A 15,294-nucleotide genomic window follows, 5' to 3' on the forward strand; every position below is an offset into this window, starting at 1 on the left:
GGGACTCCTTGTTGATATCCCGAGTGTAAACATCAATGTTAATTCTGTTGTTGGGGACTCTGTGTTGATATCCCGAGTGTAAACATCAATGTTAATTCTGTTGTTGGGGACTCTGTGTTGATATCCCGAGTGTAAACATCAATGTTAATTCTGTTGTTGGGGACTCCTTGTTGATATCCCGAGTGTAAACATCAATGTTAATTCTGTTGTTGGGGACTCTGTGTTGATATCCCGAGTGTAAACATCAATGTTAATTCTGTTGTTGGGGACTCTGTGTTGATATCCTGAGTGTAAACATCAATGTTAATTCTGTTATTGGGGACTCCGTGTTGATATCCCGAGTGTAAACATCAATGTTAATTCTGTTGTTGGGGACTCTGTGTTGATATCCCGAGTGTAAACATCAATGTTAATTCTGTTGTTGGGGACTCTGTGTTGATATCCCGAGTGTAAACATCAATGTTAATTCTGTTGTTGGGGACTCGATCTGTGTTGATATCCCGAGTGTAAACATCAATGTTAATTCTGTTGTTGGGGACTCTGTGTTGATATCTTGAGTGTAAACATCAATGATAATTCTGTTGTTGGGGACTCTTTGTTGATATCCCGAGTGTAAACATCAATGTTAATTCTGTTGTTGGGGACTCTGTTGGGGACTCGATCTGTGTTGATATCCCGAGTATAAACATCAATGTTAATTCTGTTGTTGGGGACTCTGTGTTGATATCCCGAGTATAAACATCAATGTTAATTATGTTGTTGGGGGTCTGTGTTGATATCCCGAGTGAAAACATCAATGTTACTGTTGTTGGGGACTCTGTGTTGATATCCTGAGTGTAAACATCAATGTTAATTCTGTTGTTGGGGACTGTGTGTTGATATCCCGAATGTAAACATCAATGATAATTCTGTTGTTGGGGACTCTGTGTTGATATCCCGAGTGTAAACATCAATGTTAATTCTGTTGTTGGGGACTCTGTGTTGATATCCCGAGTGTAAACATCAATGTTAATTCTGTTGTTGGGGAGTCTGTGTTGATATCCCGAGTGTAAACATCAATGTTAATTCTGTTGTTGGGGAGTCTGTGTTGATATCCCGAGTGTAAACATCAATGTTAATTCTGTTGTTGGGGGTCTGTGTTGATATCCCGAGTGTAAACATCAATGTTAATTCTGTTGTTGGGGAGTCTGTGTTGATATCCCGAGTGTAAACATCAATGTTAATTCTGTTGTTGGGGAGTCTTTGTTGATATCCCGAGTGTAAACATCAATGTTAATTCTGTTGTTGGGGACTGTGTGTTGATATCCCGAGTGTAAACATCAATGTTAATTCTGTTGTTGGGGACTGTGTGTTGATATCCCGAGTGTAAACATCAATGTTAATTCTGTTGTCGGGGACTCTGTGTTGATATCCTGAGTGTAAACATCAATGTTAATTCTGTTGTTGGAGACTCTGTGTTGATATCCCGAGTGTAAACATCAATGTTAATTCTGTTGTTGGGGGTCTGTGTTGATATCCCGAGTGTAAACATCAATGTTAATTCTGTTGTTGGAGACTCTGTGTTGATATCCCGAGTGTAAACATCAATGTTAATTCTGTTGTTGGAGACTCTCTGTTGATATCCCGAGTGTAAACATCAATGTTAATTCTGTTGTTGGAGACTCTGTGTTGATATCCCGAGTGTAAACATCAATGTTAATTCTGTTGTTGGGGACTGGGTTGATATCCTGAGTGTAAACATCAATGTTAATTCTGTTGTTGGGGACTCTGTGTTGATATCTCGAGTGTAAACATCAATATTAATTCTGTTGTTGGGGACTCTGTGTTTATATCCCGAGTGTAAACATCAATGTTAATTCTGTTGTTGGGGACTGTGTTGATATCCCGAGTGTAAACATCAATGTTAATTCTGTTGTTGGGGACTCTGTGTTGATATCCCGAGTGTAAACATCAATGTTAATTCTGTTGTTGGGGACTCTGTGTTGATATCCCGAGTGTAAACATCAATGTTAATTCTGTTGTTGGGGGTCTGTGTTGATATCCCGAGTGTAAACATCAATGTTAATTCTGTTGTTCGGGACTGTGTGTTGATATCCCGAGTATAAACATCAATGTTAATTCTGTTGTTGGGGACTGTGTGTTGATATCCCGAGAGTAAACATCAATGTTAATTCTGTTGTTGGGGACTGTGTGTTGATATCCCGAGTGTAAACATCAATGTTACTGTTGGTGGGGACTCTGTGTTGATATCCCAAGTGTAAACATCAATGTTAATTCTGTTGTTGGCGACTCTGTGTTGATATCCCAAGTGTAAACATCAATGTTAATTCTGTTGTTGGGGACTGTGTGTTGATATCCCGAGTGTAAACATCAATGTTAATTCTGTTGTTGGGGACTCCTTGTTGATATCCCGAGTGTAAACATCAATGTTAATTCTGTTGTTGGGGACTCTGTGTTGATATCCCGAGTGTAAACATCAATGTTAATTCTGTTGTTGGGGACTCCTTGTTGATATCCCGAGTGTAAACATCAATGTTAATTCTGTTGTTGGGGACTCTGTGTTGATATCCCGAGTGTAAACATCAATGTTAATTCTGTTGTTGGGGACTCTGTGTTGATATCCTGAGTGTAAACATCAATGTTAATTCTGTTATTGGGGACTCCGTGTTGATATCCCGAGTGTAAACATCAATGTTAATTCTGTTGTTGGGGACTCTGTGTTGATATCCCGAGTGTAAACATCAATGTTAATTCTGTTGTTGGGGACTCTGTGTTGATATCCCGAGTGTAAACATCAATGTTAATTCTGTTGTTGGGGACTCGATCTGTGTTGATATCCCGAGTGTAAACATCAATGTTAATTCTGTTGTTGGGGACTCTGTGTTGATATCTTGAGTGTAAACATCAATGATAATTCTGTTGTTGGGGACTCTTTGTTGATATCCCGAGTGTAAACATCAATGTTAATTCTGTTGTTGGGGACTCTGTTGGGGACTCGATCTGTGTTGATATCCCGAGTATAAACATCAATGTTAATTCTGTTGTTGGGGACTCTGTGTTGATATCCCGAGTATAAACATCAATGTTAATTATGTTGTTGGGGGTCTGTGTTGATATCCCGAGTGAAAACATCAATGTTACTGTTGTTGGGGACTCTGTGTTGATATCCCGAGTGTAAACATCAATGTTAATTCTGTTGTTGGGGACTGTGTGTTGATATCCCGAATGTAAACATCAATGATAATTCTGTTGTTGGGGACTCTGTGTTGATATCCCGAGTGTAAACATCAATGTTAATTCTGTTGTTGGGGACTCTGTGTTGATATCCCGAGTGTAAACATCAATGTTAATTCTGTTGTTGGGGACTCTCTGTTGATATCCCGAGTGTAAACATCAATGTTAATTCTGTTGTTGGGGACTCTGTGTTGATATCCCGAGTGTAAACATCAATGTTAATTCTGTTGTTGGGGAGTCTGTGTTGATATCCCGAGTGTAAACATCAATGTTAATTCTGTTGTTGGGGGTCTGTGTTGATATCCCGAGTGTAAACATCAATGTTAATTCTGTTGTTGGGGAGTCTGTGTTGATATCCCGAGTGTAAACATCAATGTTAATTCTGTTGTTGGGGAGTCTGTGTTGATATCCCGAGTGTAAACATCAATGTTAATTCTGTTGTTGGGGGTCTGTGTTGATATCCCGAGTGTAAACATCAATGTTAATTCTGTTGTTGGGGAGTCTGTGTTGATATCCCGAGTGTAAACATCAATGTTAATTCTGTTGTTGGGGAGTCTTTGTTGATATCCCGAGTGTAAACATCAATGTTAATTCTGTTGTTGGGGACTGTGTGTTGATATCCCGAGTGTAAACATCAATGTTAATTCTGTTGTTGGGGACTGTGTGTTGATATCCCGAGTGTAAACATCAATGTTAATTCTGTTGTTGGGGACTCTGTGTTGATATCCTGAGTGTAAACAGCAATGTTAATTCTGTTGTTGGAGACTCTGTGTTGATATCCCGAGTGTAAACATCAATGTTAATTCTGTTGTTGGGGGTCTGTGTTGATATCCCGAGTGTAAACATCAATGTTAATTCTGTTGTTGGAGACTCTGTGTTGATATCCCGAGTGTAAACATCAATGTCAATTCTGTTGTTGGAGACTCTCTGTTGATATCCCGAGTGTAAACATCAATGTTAATTCTGTTGTTGGAGACTCTGTGTTGATATCCCGAGTGTAAACATCAATGTTAATTCTGTTGTTGGGGACTGGGTTGATATCCTGAGTGTAAACATCAATGTTAATTCTGTTGTTGGGGACTGTGTGTTGATATCCCGAGTGTAAACATCAATGTAAATTCTGTTGTTGGGGACTCTCTGTTGATATCCCGAGTGTAAACATCAATGTTAATTCTGTTGTTGGGGACTCTGTGTTGATATCCCGAGTGTAAACATCAATGTTAATTCTGTTGTTGGGGACTGTGTGTTGATATCCCGAGAGTAAACATCAATGTTAATTCTGTTGTTGGGGACTGTGTGTTGATATCCCGAGTGTAAACATCAATGTTACTGTTGGTGGGGACTCTGTGTTGATATCCCAAGTGTAAACATCAATGTTAATTCTGTTGTTGGCGACTCTGTGTTGATATCCCAAGTGTAAACATCAATGTTAATTCTGTTGTTGGGGACTGTGTGTTGATATCCCGAGTGTAAACATCAATGTTAATTCTGTTGTTGGGGGTCTGTGTTGATATCCCGAGTGTAAACATCAATGTTAATTCTGTTGTTCGGGACTGTGTGTTGATATCCCGAGTGTAAACATCAATGTTAATTCTGTTGGTGGGGACTCTGTGTTGATATCCCGAGTGTAAACATCAATGTTAATTCTGTTGTTGGCGACTCTGTGTTGATATCCCGAGTGTAAACATCAATGTTAATTCTGTTGTTGGCGACTCTGTGTTGATATCCCGAGTGTAAACATCAATGTTAATTCTGTTGTTGGGGACTCGATCTGTGTTGATATCCCGAGTGTAAACATCAATGTTAATTCTGTTGTTGGGGACTCTGTGTTGATATCTTGAGTGTAAACATCAATGTTAATTCTGTTGTTGGGGACTGTGTGTTGATATCCCGAGAGTAAACATCAATGTTAATTCTGTTGTTGGGGACTGTGTGTTGATATCCCGAGTGTAAACATCAATGTTAATTCTGTTGTTGGGGGTCTGTGTTGATATCCCGAGTGTAAACATCAATGTTAATTCTGTTGTTCGGGACTGTGTGTTGATATCCCGAGTGTAAACATCAATGTTAATTCTGTTGTTGGGGACTCTGTGTTGATATCCCGAGTGTAAACATCAATGTTAATTCTGTTGTTGGCGACTCTGTGTTGATATCCCGAGTGTAAACATCAATGTTACTGTTGGTGGGGACTCTGTGTTGATATCCCGAGTGTAAACATCAATGTTAATTCTGTTGTTGGGGACTCTCTGTTGATATCCCGAGTGTAAACATCAATGTTAATTCTGTTGTTGGCGACTCTGTGTTGACATCCTGAGTGTAAACATCAATGTTAATTCTGTTGTTGGGGACTCTGTGTTGATATCCCGAGTGTAAACATCAATGTTAATTCTGTTGTTGGGGACTCTGTGTTGATATCCCGAGTGTAAGCATCAATGTTAATTCTGTTGTTGGGGACTGTGTGTTGATATCCCGAGTGAAAACATCAATGTTAATTCTGTTGTTGGGGACTGTGTGTTGATATCCCGAGTGTAAACATCAATGTTACTGTTGTTGGGGACTCTGTGTTGATATCCCGAGTGTAAACATCAATGTTAATTCTGTTGTTGGGGACTGTGTGTTGATATCCCGAGTATAAACATCAATGTTAATTCTGTTGTTGGGGACTCTGTGTTGATATCCCGAGTATAAACATCAATGTTAATTCTGTTGTTGGGGACTCTGTGTTGATATCCCGAGTATAAACATCAATGTTAATTCTGTTGTTGGGGACTCTGTGTTGATATCCCGAGTGTAAATTTAATGTTAATATATCAAGATGTATAATTGTAGAGTTAGACTCCATTAGATATACTCTGAACATCATGGTCATCAACTGTACATAATCTGATGGTAAGTCTGATTGCATTCACAGTCTTCATTACAATATCCAGCCAGAAGTCACCACCCACTTGAGTCACCACCCACTTGAGTCACCACCCACTTGAGTCACCACCTACCTGAGTCAATACGTAGTACTCATTTTTCAGCTGCCATTTCATAATTACTTCCTTGTGTATCAGGCAATTGAATACCCATTATATTTGTAGTTTAGTTTAATATGAAGTAGTATGAACAGCTAGCCTTTATAAGTAATTTTGCCGTTCACAGTAAGATGTCTGAACACAGTTGTAACAGATGGGCAGTATTTACAATAAATCGGTAATATTCTTGTAAGATTGGCTATTACTCCAGACTACAACTTATACAACAGTGAAGATCAATTAATGCTGTGCTTCAATAACTTAAATTTACCAGCTGTGACTTTAACACTTTTGTCATGATTTGTTGTGATACGTACACTGGTTGTGACACACTGACATACTGGCCGTGACCCACTGGCCGGGACACACCGGTTGTGACAAACTGGTTGAGACACACTGGCCGTGACACACCGGTTGTGACACACTGGTTGTGACACATTGGCCGTGACACATTGGCTATAATGACACACTGGTTGTGACACATTGGTTATATGACACACTGGTTGTGACATACTGGTTGTGACACACTGGCCGTGACACACCGGTTGTGACACACTGGTTGTGACACATTGGCCGTGACACATTGGCTATAATGACACACTGGTTGTGACACATTGGTTATATGACACACTGGTTGTGACATACTGGTTGTGACACACTGGCCGTGACAAACTGGCCGTCACACACTGTTTGTGACACAATATGTTGTGACACATTGGTTGTGGCACACTGTTTGTGACACAATGGTTGTGGCACATTGTTTGTGACACACTGGTTGTGACACACAGGCCGTGACACACTGGCCGTGACACACCGGTTGTGACATACTGGTTGCGACACACTGGCCGTGACACACCGGTTGTGACATACTGGTTGTGACACACTGGCCGTGACATACTGGTTGTGACATACTGGTTGTGACAAACTGGCCGTGACACACTGGCTGTGACACACTGGCTGTGACACACCAGTTGTGACATACCGGTTGTGACACACTGGCCGTGACACACCGGTTGTGACACACTGGTTGTGACACACTGGCCGTGACACACCGGTTGTGACACACTGGCCGTGACACACCGGTTGTGACACACTGGCCGTGACACACCGGTTGTGACACACTGGCCGTGACACACCGGTTGTGACACACTGGCCGTGACACACCGGTTGTGACACACTGGCCGTGACACACCGGTTGTGACACACTGGCCGTGACACACTGGTTGTGACACACTGGTTGTGACACACTGGCTGTGACACACCGGTTGTGACATACTGGTTGTGACACACTGGCCGTGACATACTGGTTGTGACATACTGGTTGTGACACACTGGCCGTGACACACTGGCTGTGACACACTGGCTGTGACACACCAGTTGTGACATACCGGTTGTGACACACCAGTTGTGACATACCGGTTGTGACACACTGGCCGTGACACACCGGTTGTGACACACTGGTTGTGACACACTGGCCGTGACACACCGGTTGTGACACACTGGCCGTGACACACCGGTTGTGACACACCGGCTGTGACACACCGGTTGTGACATACTGGTTGTGACACACTGGCCGTGACATACTGGTTGTGACATACTGGTTGTGACACACTGGCCGTGACACACTGGCCGTGACACACTGGCTGTGACACACCAGTTGTGACATACCGGTTGTGACACACTGGCCATGACACACCGGTTGTGACACATTGTTTGTGACACACTGGTTGTGACACACAGGCCGTGACACACTGGCCGTGACACACCGGTTGTGACATACTGGTTGTGACACACTGGCCGTGACACACCGGTTGTGACATACTGGTTGTGACACACTGGCCGTGACATACTGGTTGTGACAAACTGGCCGTGACACACTGGCTGTGACACACTGGCTGTGACACACTGGCTGTGACACACCAGTTGTGACATACCGGTTGTGACACACTGGCCGTGACACACCGGTTGTGACACACTGGCCATGACACACCGGTTGTGACACACTGGCCGTGACACACTGGTTGTGACACACTGGTTGTGACACACTGGCTGTGACACAGCGGTTGTGACATACTGGTTGTGACACACTGGCCGTGACATACTGGTTGTGACATGCTGGTTGTGACACACTGGCCGTGACACACTGGCTGTGACACACTGGCTGTGACACACCAGTTGTGACATACCGGTTGTGACACACTGGCCGTGACACACCGTTGTGACACACTGGTTGTGACACACTGGCCATGACACACCGGTTGTGACACACTGGCCGTGACACACCGGTTGTGACACACTGGCCGTGACACACCGGTTGTGACACACTGGCCGTGACACACCGGTTGTGACACACTGGCCGTGACACACTGGTTGTGACACACTGGTTGTGACACACTGGCTGTGACACACCGGTTGTGACACACTGGTTGTGACACACTGGCCGTGACATACTGGTTGTGACACACTGGCCGTGACACACTGGCTGTGACACACCGGTTGTGACACACCAGTTGTGACATACCTGTTGTGACACACTGGCCATGACACACCGGTTGTGACACACTGGCCGTGACACACCGGTTGTGACACACTGGCCGTGACAAACTGGCCGTGACACACCGGTTGTGACACACTGGTTGTGACACACTGGCCATGACACACTGGTTGTGACACATTGGTTGTGACACACTGGTTGTGACACACTGGCCGTGACACACCGGTTGTGACATACTGGTTGTGACACACTGGTTGTGACACACTGGTTGTGACACACTGGCCGTGACACACCGGTTGTGACACACTGGTTGTGACACACTGGCCATGACACACTGGTTGTGACACATTGGTTGTGACACATTGGTTGTGACACACTGGTTGTGACACATTGGTTGTGACACACTGGCCGTGACACACCGGTTGTGACACACTGGCCGTGACACACAGGTTGTGACACACTGGCCGTGACACACCGGTTGTGACACACTGGTTGTGACACACTGGCCGTGACACACTGGTTGTGACACACTGGCCGTGACACACTGGTTGTGACACACTGGCCGTGACACACCGGTTGTGACACACTGGCCGTGACACATTGGTTGTGACACACTGGCCGTGACACACCGGTTGTGACACACTGGTTGTGACACACTGGTTGTGACACATTGGTTGTGACACACTGGCCGTGACATACTTGCCATGACACAAATCTGGCTGATAGTACAGTATCAAGAGAAACATACACTTCATTGAATCTTATAATTTATCATTTATTTTTTTATATAACATGATATACAACAGATTTTTCATGGAATTGAAGCAGGTAAGGTGAAGATAAAACAGTTTGTGCATCATCCTCGAGCTCCATGTCACCAGATCCAGGAAATGAACAAGTGGTGGACCATGTGACCTTAAATTTTTCTGATCAGGGAATCACATCAAAGTACCATTCGTAAACGGCAAGAGTCTTATCAACTGTGCCACAGACCACTCAAATGTTTCACTGTATGGGAAGAAATATGGAGTAGCTTTTGAAATTAAGTTAGTAAGCTTAAGATTTCCAATGGCCTTGACCTATAATATACATATAGAGCATTGACCTTCATTACATAGATGTCAGAGATATCATTCACTGTTCCATGAAATATAGTTAATTACCTTTGTCTGAAGCCAGTCAAAACATTCAAATGTCAAATAAATGTATCTTTTAATGGGAAATCAGGTATTAGTAACACACAGCTCTTCAAGGTTTCAAACTATGATATATATTGCTAAAATAATCAAAGGAAAATAACAATTTATTTTTTATACTGGTACTATAGTAAGCTTTAATTTCCTGCTCTTATAACCGAATTTGAAATTACCTTTAATTGTTTTGAGATGAATCTCTACCCACCCTTAATTGTTGGCCAACAATAAATGTGAGACTGTCACCCGGATATGGGGGAGAAACTTAATTAATTCAGTATACACATGTACAGCACACATCACTCACAAGGAATACAGATGCTGGCTTACTAACACAATCACAGCAACATATATACTGGCCAATTTCTAATACTTCATCACCTCTCATCAGTATGTCTTCCCTACAAATCAATCATCTGATGAGTCTTACTCATTATACAAAGTCACATTTGGTGTTATCTGGGAATTTACTGTGATTTTATTACTTACACATGTACAGGTAACTGTATCATTTCACACTGGGCACTTGACCCTACCGTTACATTTAGCTATTTCAGCTTACAAAAAGTTCCACATGGAACATCAGTAGTATCTAATGACTCGTAATTCCCACTGATAGCTTATAAGCTTACAAATTAATGCAAGAATTGCGAGTCTGGACCAATGTCCAATTTAGCTCATATAACACATAATCTTGTGTCACAGACAGAGTGCCGTTTTCACACACCTTACATAATCTTATGTCACACACACCTTACACAATCTTATGTCACACACACCTTACACAATCTTATGTCACACACACCTTACACAATCTTATGTCACACACACCTTACACAATCTTATGTCACACACCTTACACAATCTTATGTCACACACCTTACACAACCTTATGTCACACATACCTTACACAATCTTATGCCACACACACCTTACACAATCTTATGTCACACACCTTACACAATCTTATGTCACACACACCTTACACAATCTTATGTCACACACACCTTACACAATCTTATGCCACACACACCTTACACAATCTTATGTCACACACACCTTACACAATCTTATGTCACACACCTTACACAATCTTATGTCACACACACCTTACACAATCTTATGTCACACACCTTACACAATCTTATGTCACACACACCTTACACAATCTTATGTCACACACACCTTACACAATCTTATGTCATACACCTTACACAATCTTATGTCACACACCTTACACAATCTTATGTCACACACACCTTACACAATCTTATGTCACACACACCTCACACAATCTTATGTCACACACCTTACACAATCTTATGTCACACACACCTTACACAATCTTATGTCACACACCTTACAATCTTATGTCACACACACCTTACACAATCTTATGTCACACACACCTCACACAATCTTATGTCACACACACCTTACACAATCTTATGTCACACACACCTTACACAATCTTATGTCACACACACCTTACACAATCTTATGTCACACACACCTCACACAATCTTATGTCACACACCTTACACAATCTTATGTCACACACACTTTACACAATCTTATGTCACACACCTTACACAATCTTATGTCACACACACCTTACACAATCTTATGTCACACACACCTTACACAATCTTATGTCACACACCTCACACAATCTTATGTCACACACACCTCACACAATCTTATGTCACACACACCTCACACAATCTTATGTCACACACCTTACAATCTTATGCTACACACCTTACACAATCTTACATCACACACACCTTACACAATCGTATGTCACACACCTTACACAATCTTATGCCACACACACCTTACACAATCTTATGTCACACACCTTACACAATCTTATGTCACACACACCTTACACAATCTTATGTCACACACCTTACACAATCTTATGCCACACACACCTTACACAATCTTATGTCACACACCTTACACAATCTTATGTCACACACACCTCACACAATCTTATGTCACACACACCTCACACAATCTTATGTCACACACCTTACACAATCTTATGTCACACACCTTACAATCTTATGTCACACACCTTACACAATCTTATGTCACACACACCTTACACAATCTTATGTCACACACACCTTACACAATCTTATGTCACACACACCTTACACAATCTTATGTCACACACACCTCACACAATCTTATGTCACACACCTTACAATCTTATGTCACACACCTTACACAATCTTATGTCACACACACCTTACACAATCTTATGTCACACACACCTTACACAATCTTATGTCACACACACCTTACACAATCTTATGTCACACACCTTACAATCTTATGTCACACACCTTACACAATCTTATGTCACACACCTTACACAATCTTATGTCACACACACCTCACACAATCTTATGTCACACACCTTACAATCTTATGTCACACACCTTACAATCTTATGTCACACACACCTTACACAATTTTATGTCACACACACCTTACAAAATCTTATGTCACACACCTTACACAATCTTATGTCACACACACCTTACACAATCTTATGTCACACACACCTTACACAATCTTATGTCACACACACCTTACACAATCTTATGTCACACACACCTTACACAATCTTATGTCACACACCTTACAATCTTATGTCACACACCTTACACAATCTTATGTCACACACCTTACACAATCTTATGTCACACACACCTCACACAATCTTATGTCACACACCTTACAATCTTATGTCACACACCTTACAATCTTATGTCACACACACCTTACACAATTTTATGTCACACACACCTTACAAAATCTTATGTCACACACCTTACACAATCTTATGTCGCACACACCTTACACAATCTTATGTCACACACACCTTACACAATCTTATGTGACACACACCTTACAATTTTATGTCACATACCTTACACAATCTTATGTCACACACCTTACAATCTTATGTCACACACACCTTACACAATCTTATGTCACACACACCTTACACAATCTTATGTCACACACACCTTACACAATCTTATGTGACACACATCTTACACAATCTTATGTCACACACACCTTACACAATCTTATGTCACACACACCTTACACAATCTTATGTCACACACGCCTTACACAATCTTATGTCACACACCTTACACAACCTTATGTCACACACACCTTACACAACCTTATGTCACACACACCTTACACAATCTTATGTCACACACACCTTACACAATCTTATGTCACACACCTTACACAATCTTATGTCACACACACCTTACACAATCTTATGTCACACACACCTTACACAATCTTATGTCACACACACCTTACACAACCTTATGTCACACACACCTTACACAATCTTATGTCACACACACCTTACACAACCTTATGTCACACACACCTTACACAACCTTATGTCACACACCTTACACAATCTTATGTCACACACCTTACACAATCTTATGTCACACACACCTTACACAATCTTATGTCACACACACCTCACACAATCTTATGTCACACACACCTTACACAATTTTATGTCACACACACCTTACACAATCTTATGTCACACACCTTACATAATCACACACTTCACACAACCACATTATATCCCTGTAACCTTGTAAAGGCACCTTGAGTGCTATATCAGATGTGCCCTGTTTCCACTGAGAAACTATTTGTTGTGACAACTGGTTGTTGACCTATAAAAACATTGATTTTGAAGCCCATGTATCCGATTGACCCAAATCAGCCTCACAATTAGCCACCAGTCCTGGTGTACACTGTATCAAGACAATGCTACCGTGTTAATTTCCATAAGCCACACAGTCTATAAGGATGGCCATTAAATGCTTTGTCTGCAAGGCGAGGCTGCCGGGCCTAAATCCCAGCTAGGTCAGGAGGAAAACCTAATGATTAAGCACACGCAAAAACAATTTCTCCAATAATCTAGGAACAGGAAGAATATCCTCCCCTACCACCGTACACTACCACATAGACACTGATGCTAACTGATATGGTTCAGGTAATCTCTGGGAAATAATCATTTTGTCAATAATCAGCATTTATGTATGCAACGATAATGCGGAATACTGATAGCAACCTTAAAGGATGGGATGACCTCAGCTTCAGGTCACATAGGTAACTGTCCCAGACTCTTATAACGTTTCCACACAAACAGGGGAGCTCACTCTGCATACAAAAGCTGCTATCAATATCATTTCGGAATAATTTGTTTATAATAATTACCAAAAGAGATATTTGTTCAAAATGTAATGATTGAAACAAGAGGCCCAATGGGCCTGTATCACTCACCTCGATCTAGAGCAACTTTGAAGTTGATTTAGGTTATTTCTGTAGATACTGATAATGCTGATAACCACTTTATTCAATTATCAGCATAGGCTAGGTTTATTCATGTCAATAAATTTTCTAGTCCTTCATTCCAGTACACAACTGGCCTAATATCAGGTCTCTTTGCTATCAAGAAAACATTGTTTTAAGAATTTTAGCTTATTTGACCTATGTGACCTTGAATGAAAGTCAAGGTCATTCATTTGAACAAACTTGGTAGCCCTTCAACCCAGCATGCTACAGTTTGGTTTGGTTTGGTTTATTTTGTTTAACATCCTATTAACAGCTAAGGTCATTTAAGGACGGTATGTTCGTGTTAAGTCTCCTTGTGATAGGCCGGAACTTTTGCCGATTTATAGTGCTATAAGCTACCTCACTGAAGCATACTGCCGAAGACATCCAGCAGCACACCCCATCCGGTCACATTATACTGACAACGGGCGAACCAGTCGTCCGCTACAGGCCCAATATCAAGTCCCTGGGCCTCTTGGTCATTGAGAATAAGTTGTTTAAAGATTTCAGCATATTTGACCCCTGTGACCTTGAAAGAGGGTCAACATCATTCATTTGAACAACCTGGTAGCCTTTCAACCCAGCATGCTACAGGCCCAATATCAAGTCCCTGGCCATGGGCATCTTGGTTATTGAGAAGAGATTTTGGCCTACTTGAACTATGTATACATGACTTTGAATGAAGGTCAAGGTCATTCATTTGAACAAATTTGGTAGCCCTTCACACTAGCATGCCACAGCCTTAATATCTAGTCCCTGGGCCTCTTGGTTATTGAGAAGAATTTGTTTGAAGATTTAGTCTATTTGACCCAAGTGACCTTGAATGAGGGTCAAGGTCATTCATATAAACAATTTTGGTAGCTCTTTAACCAAGCAAGTTGAAGGCCCAAAATATGCCACTCATGGAAACACAGCTACACATAATGAAATCCCAAAGAGACAAAAACCAAAC

The 15,294-nt window shown here is 41.6% G+C and overlaps 1 protein-coding gene across 1 annotated transcript; it reads right to left on the bottom strand.

Annotated features, from left to right (window-relative positions):
* Positions 1–6,872: 6,872 nt before the first annotated feature.
* Positions 6,873–9,503, bottom strand: LOC117317483 (keratin-associated protein 16-1-like). Its single transcript, XM_033872294.1, has one exon. The coding sequence runs from the start codon at positions 9,501–9,503 to the stop codon at positions 6,873–6,875; it is 2,631 nt and encodes an 876-aa protein (XP_033728185.1).
* Positions 9,504–15,294: the final 5,791 nt, after the last annotated feature.

The sequence above is a fragment of the Pecten maximus genome, chromosome 19, assembly GCF_902652985.1.
Source record: "Pecten maximus chromosome 19, xPecMax1.1, whole genome shotgun sequence".
NCBI classification, from domain to species: Eukaryota; Metazoa; Mollusca; class Bivalvia; order Pectinida; family Pectinidae; genus Pecten; species Pecten maximus.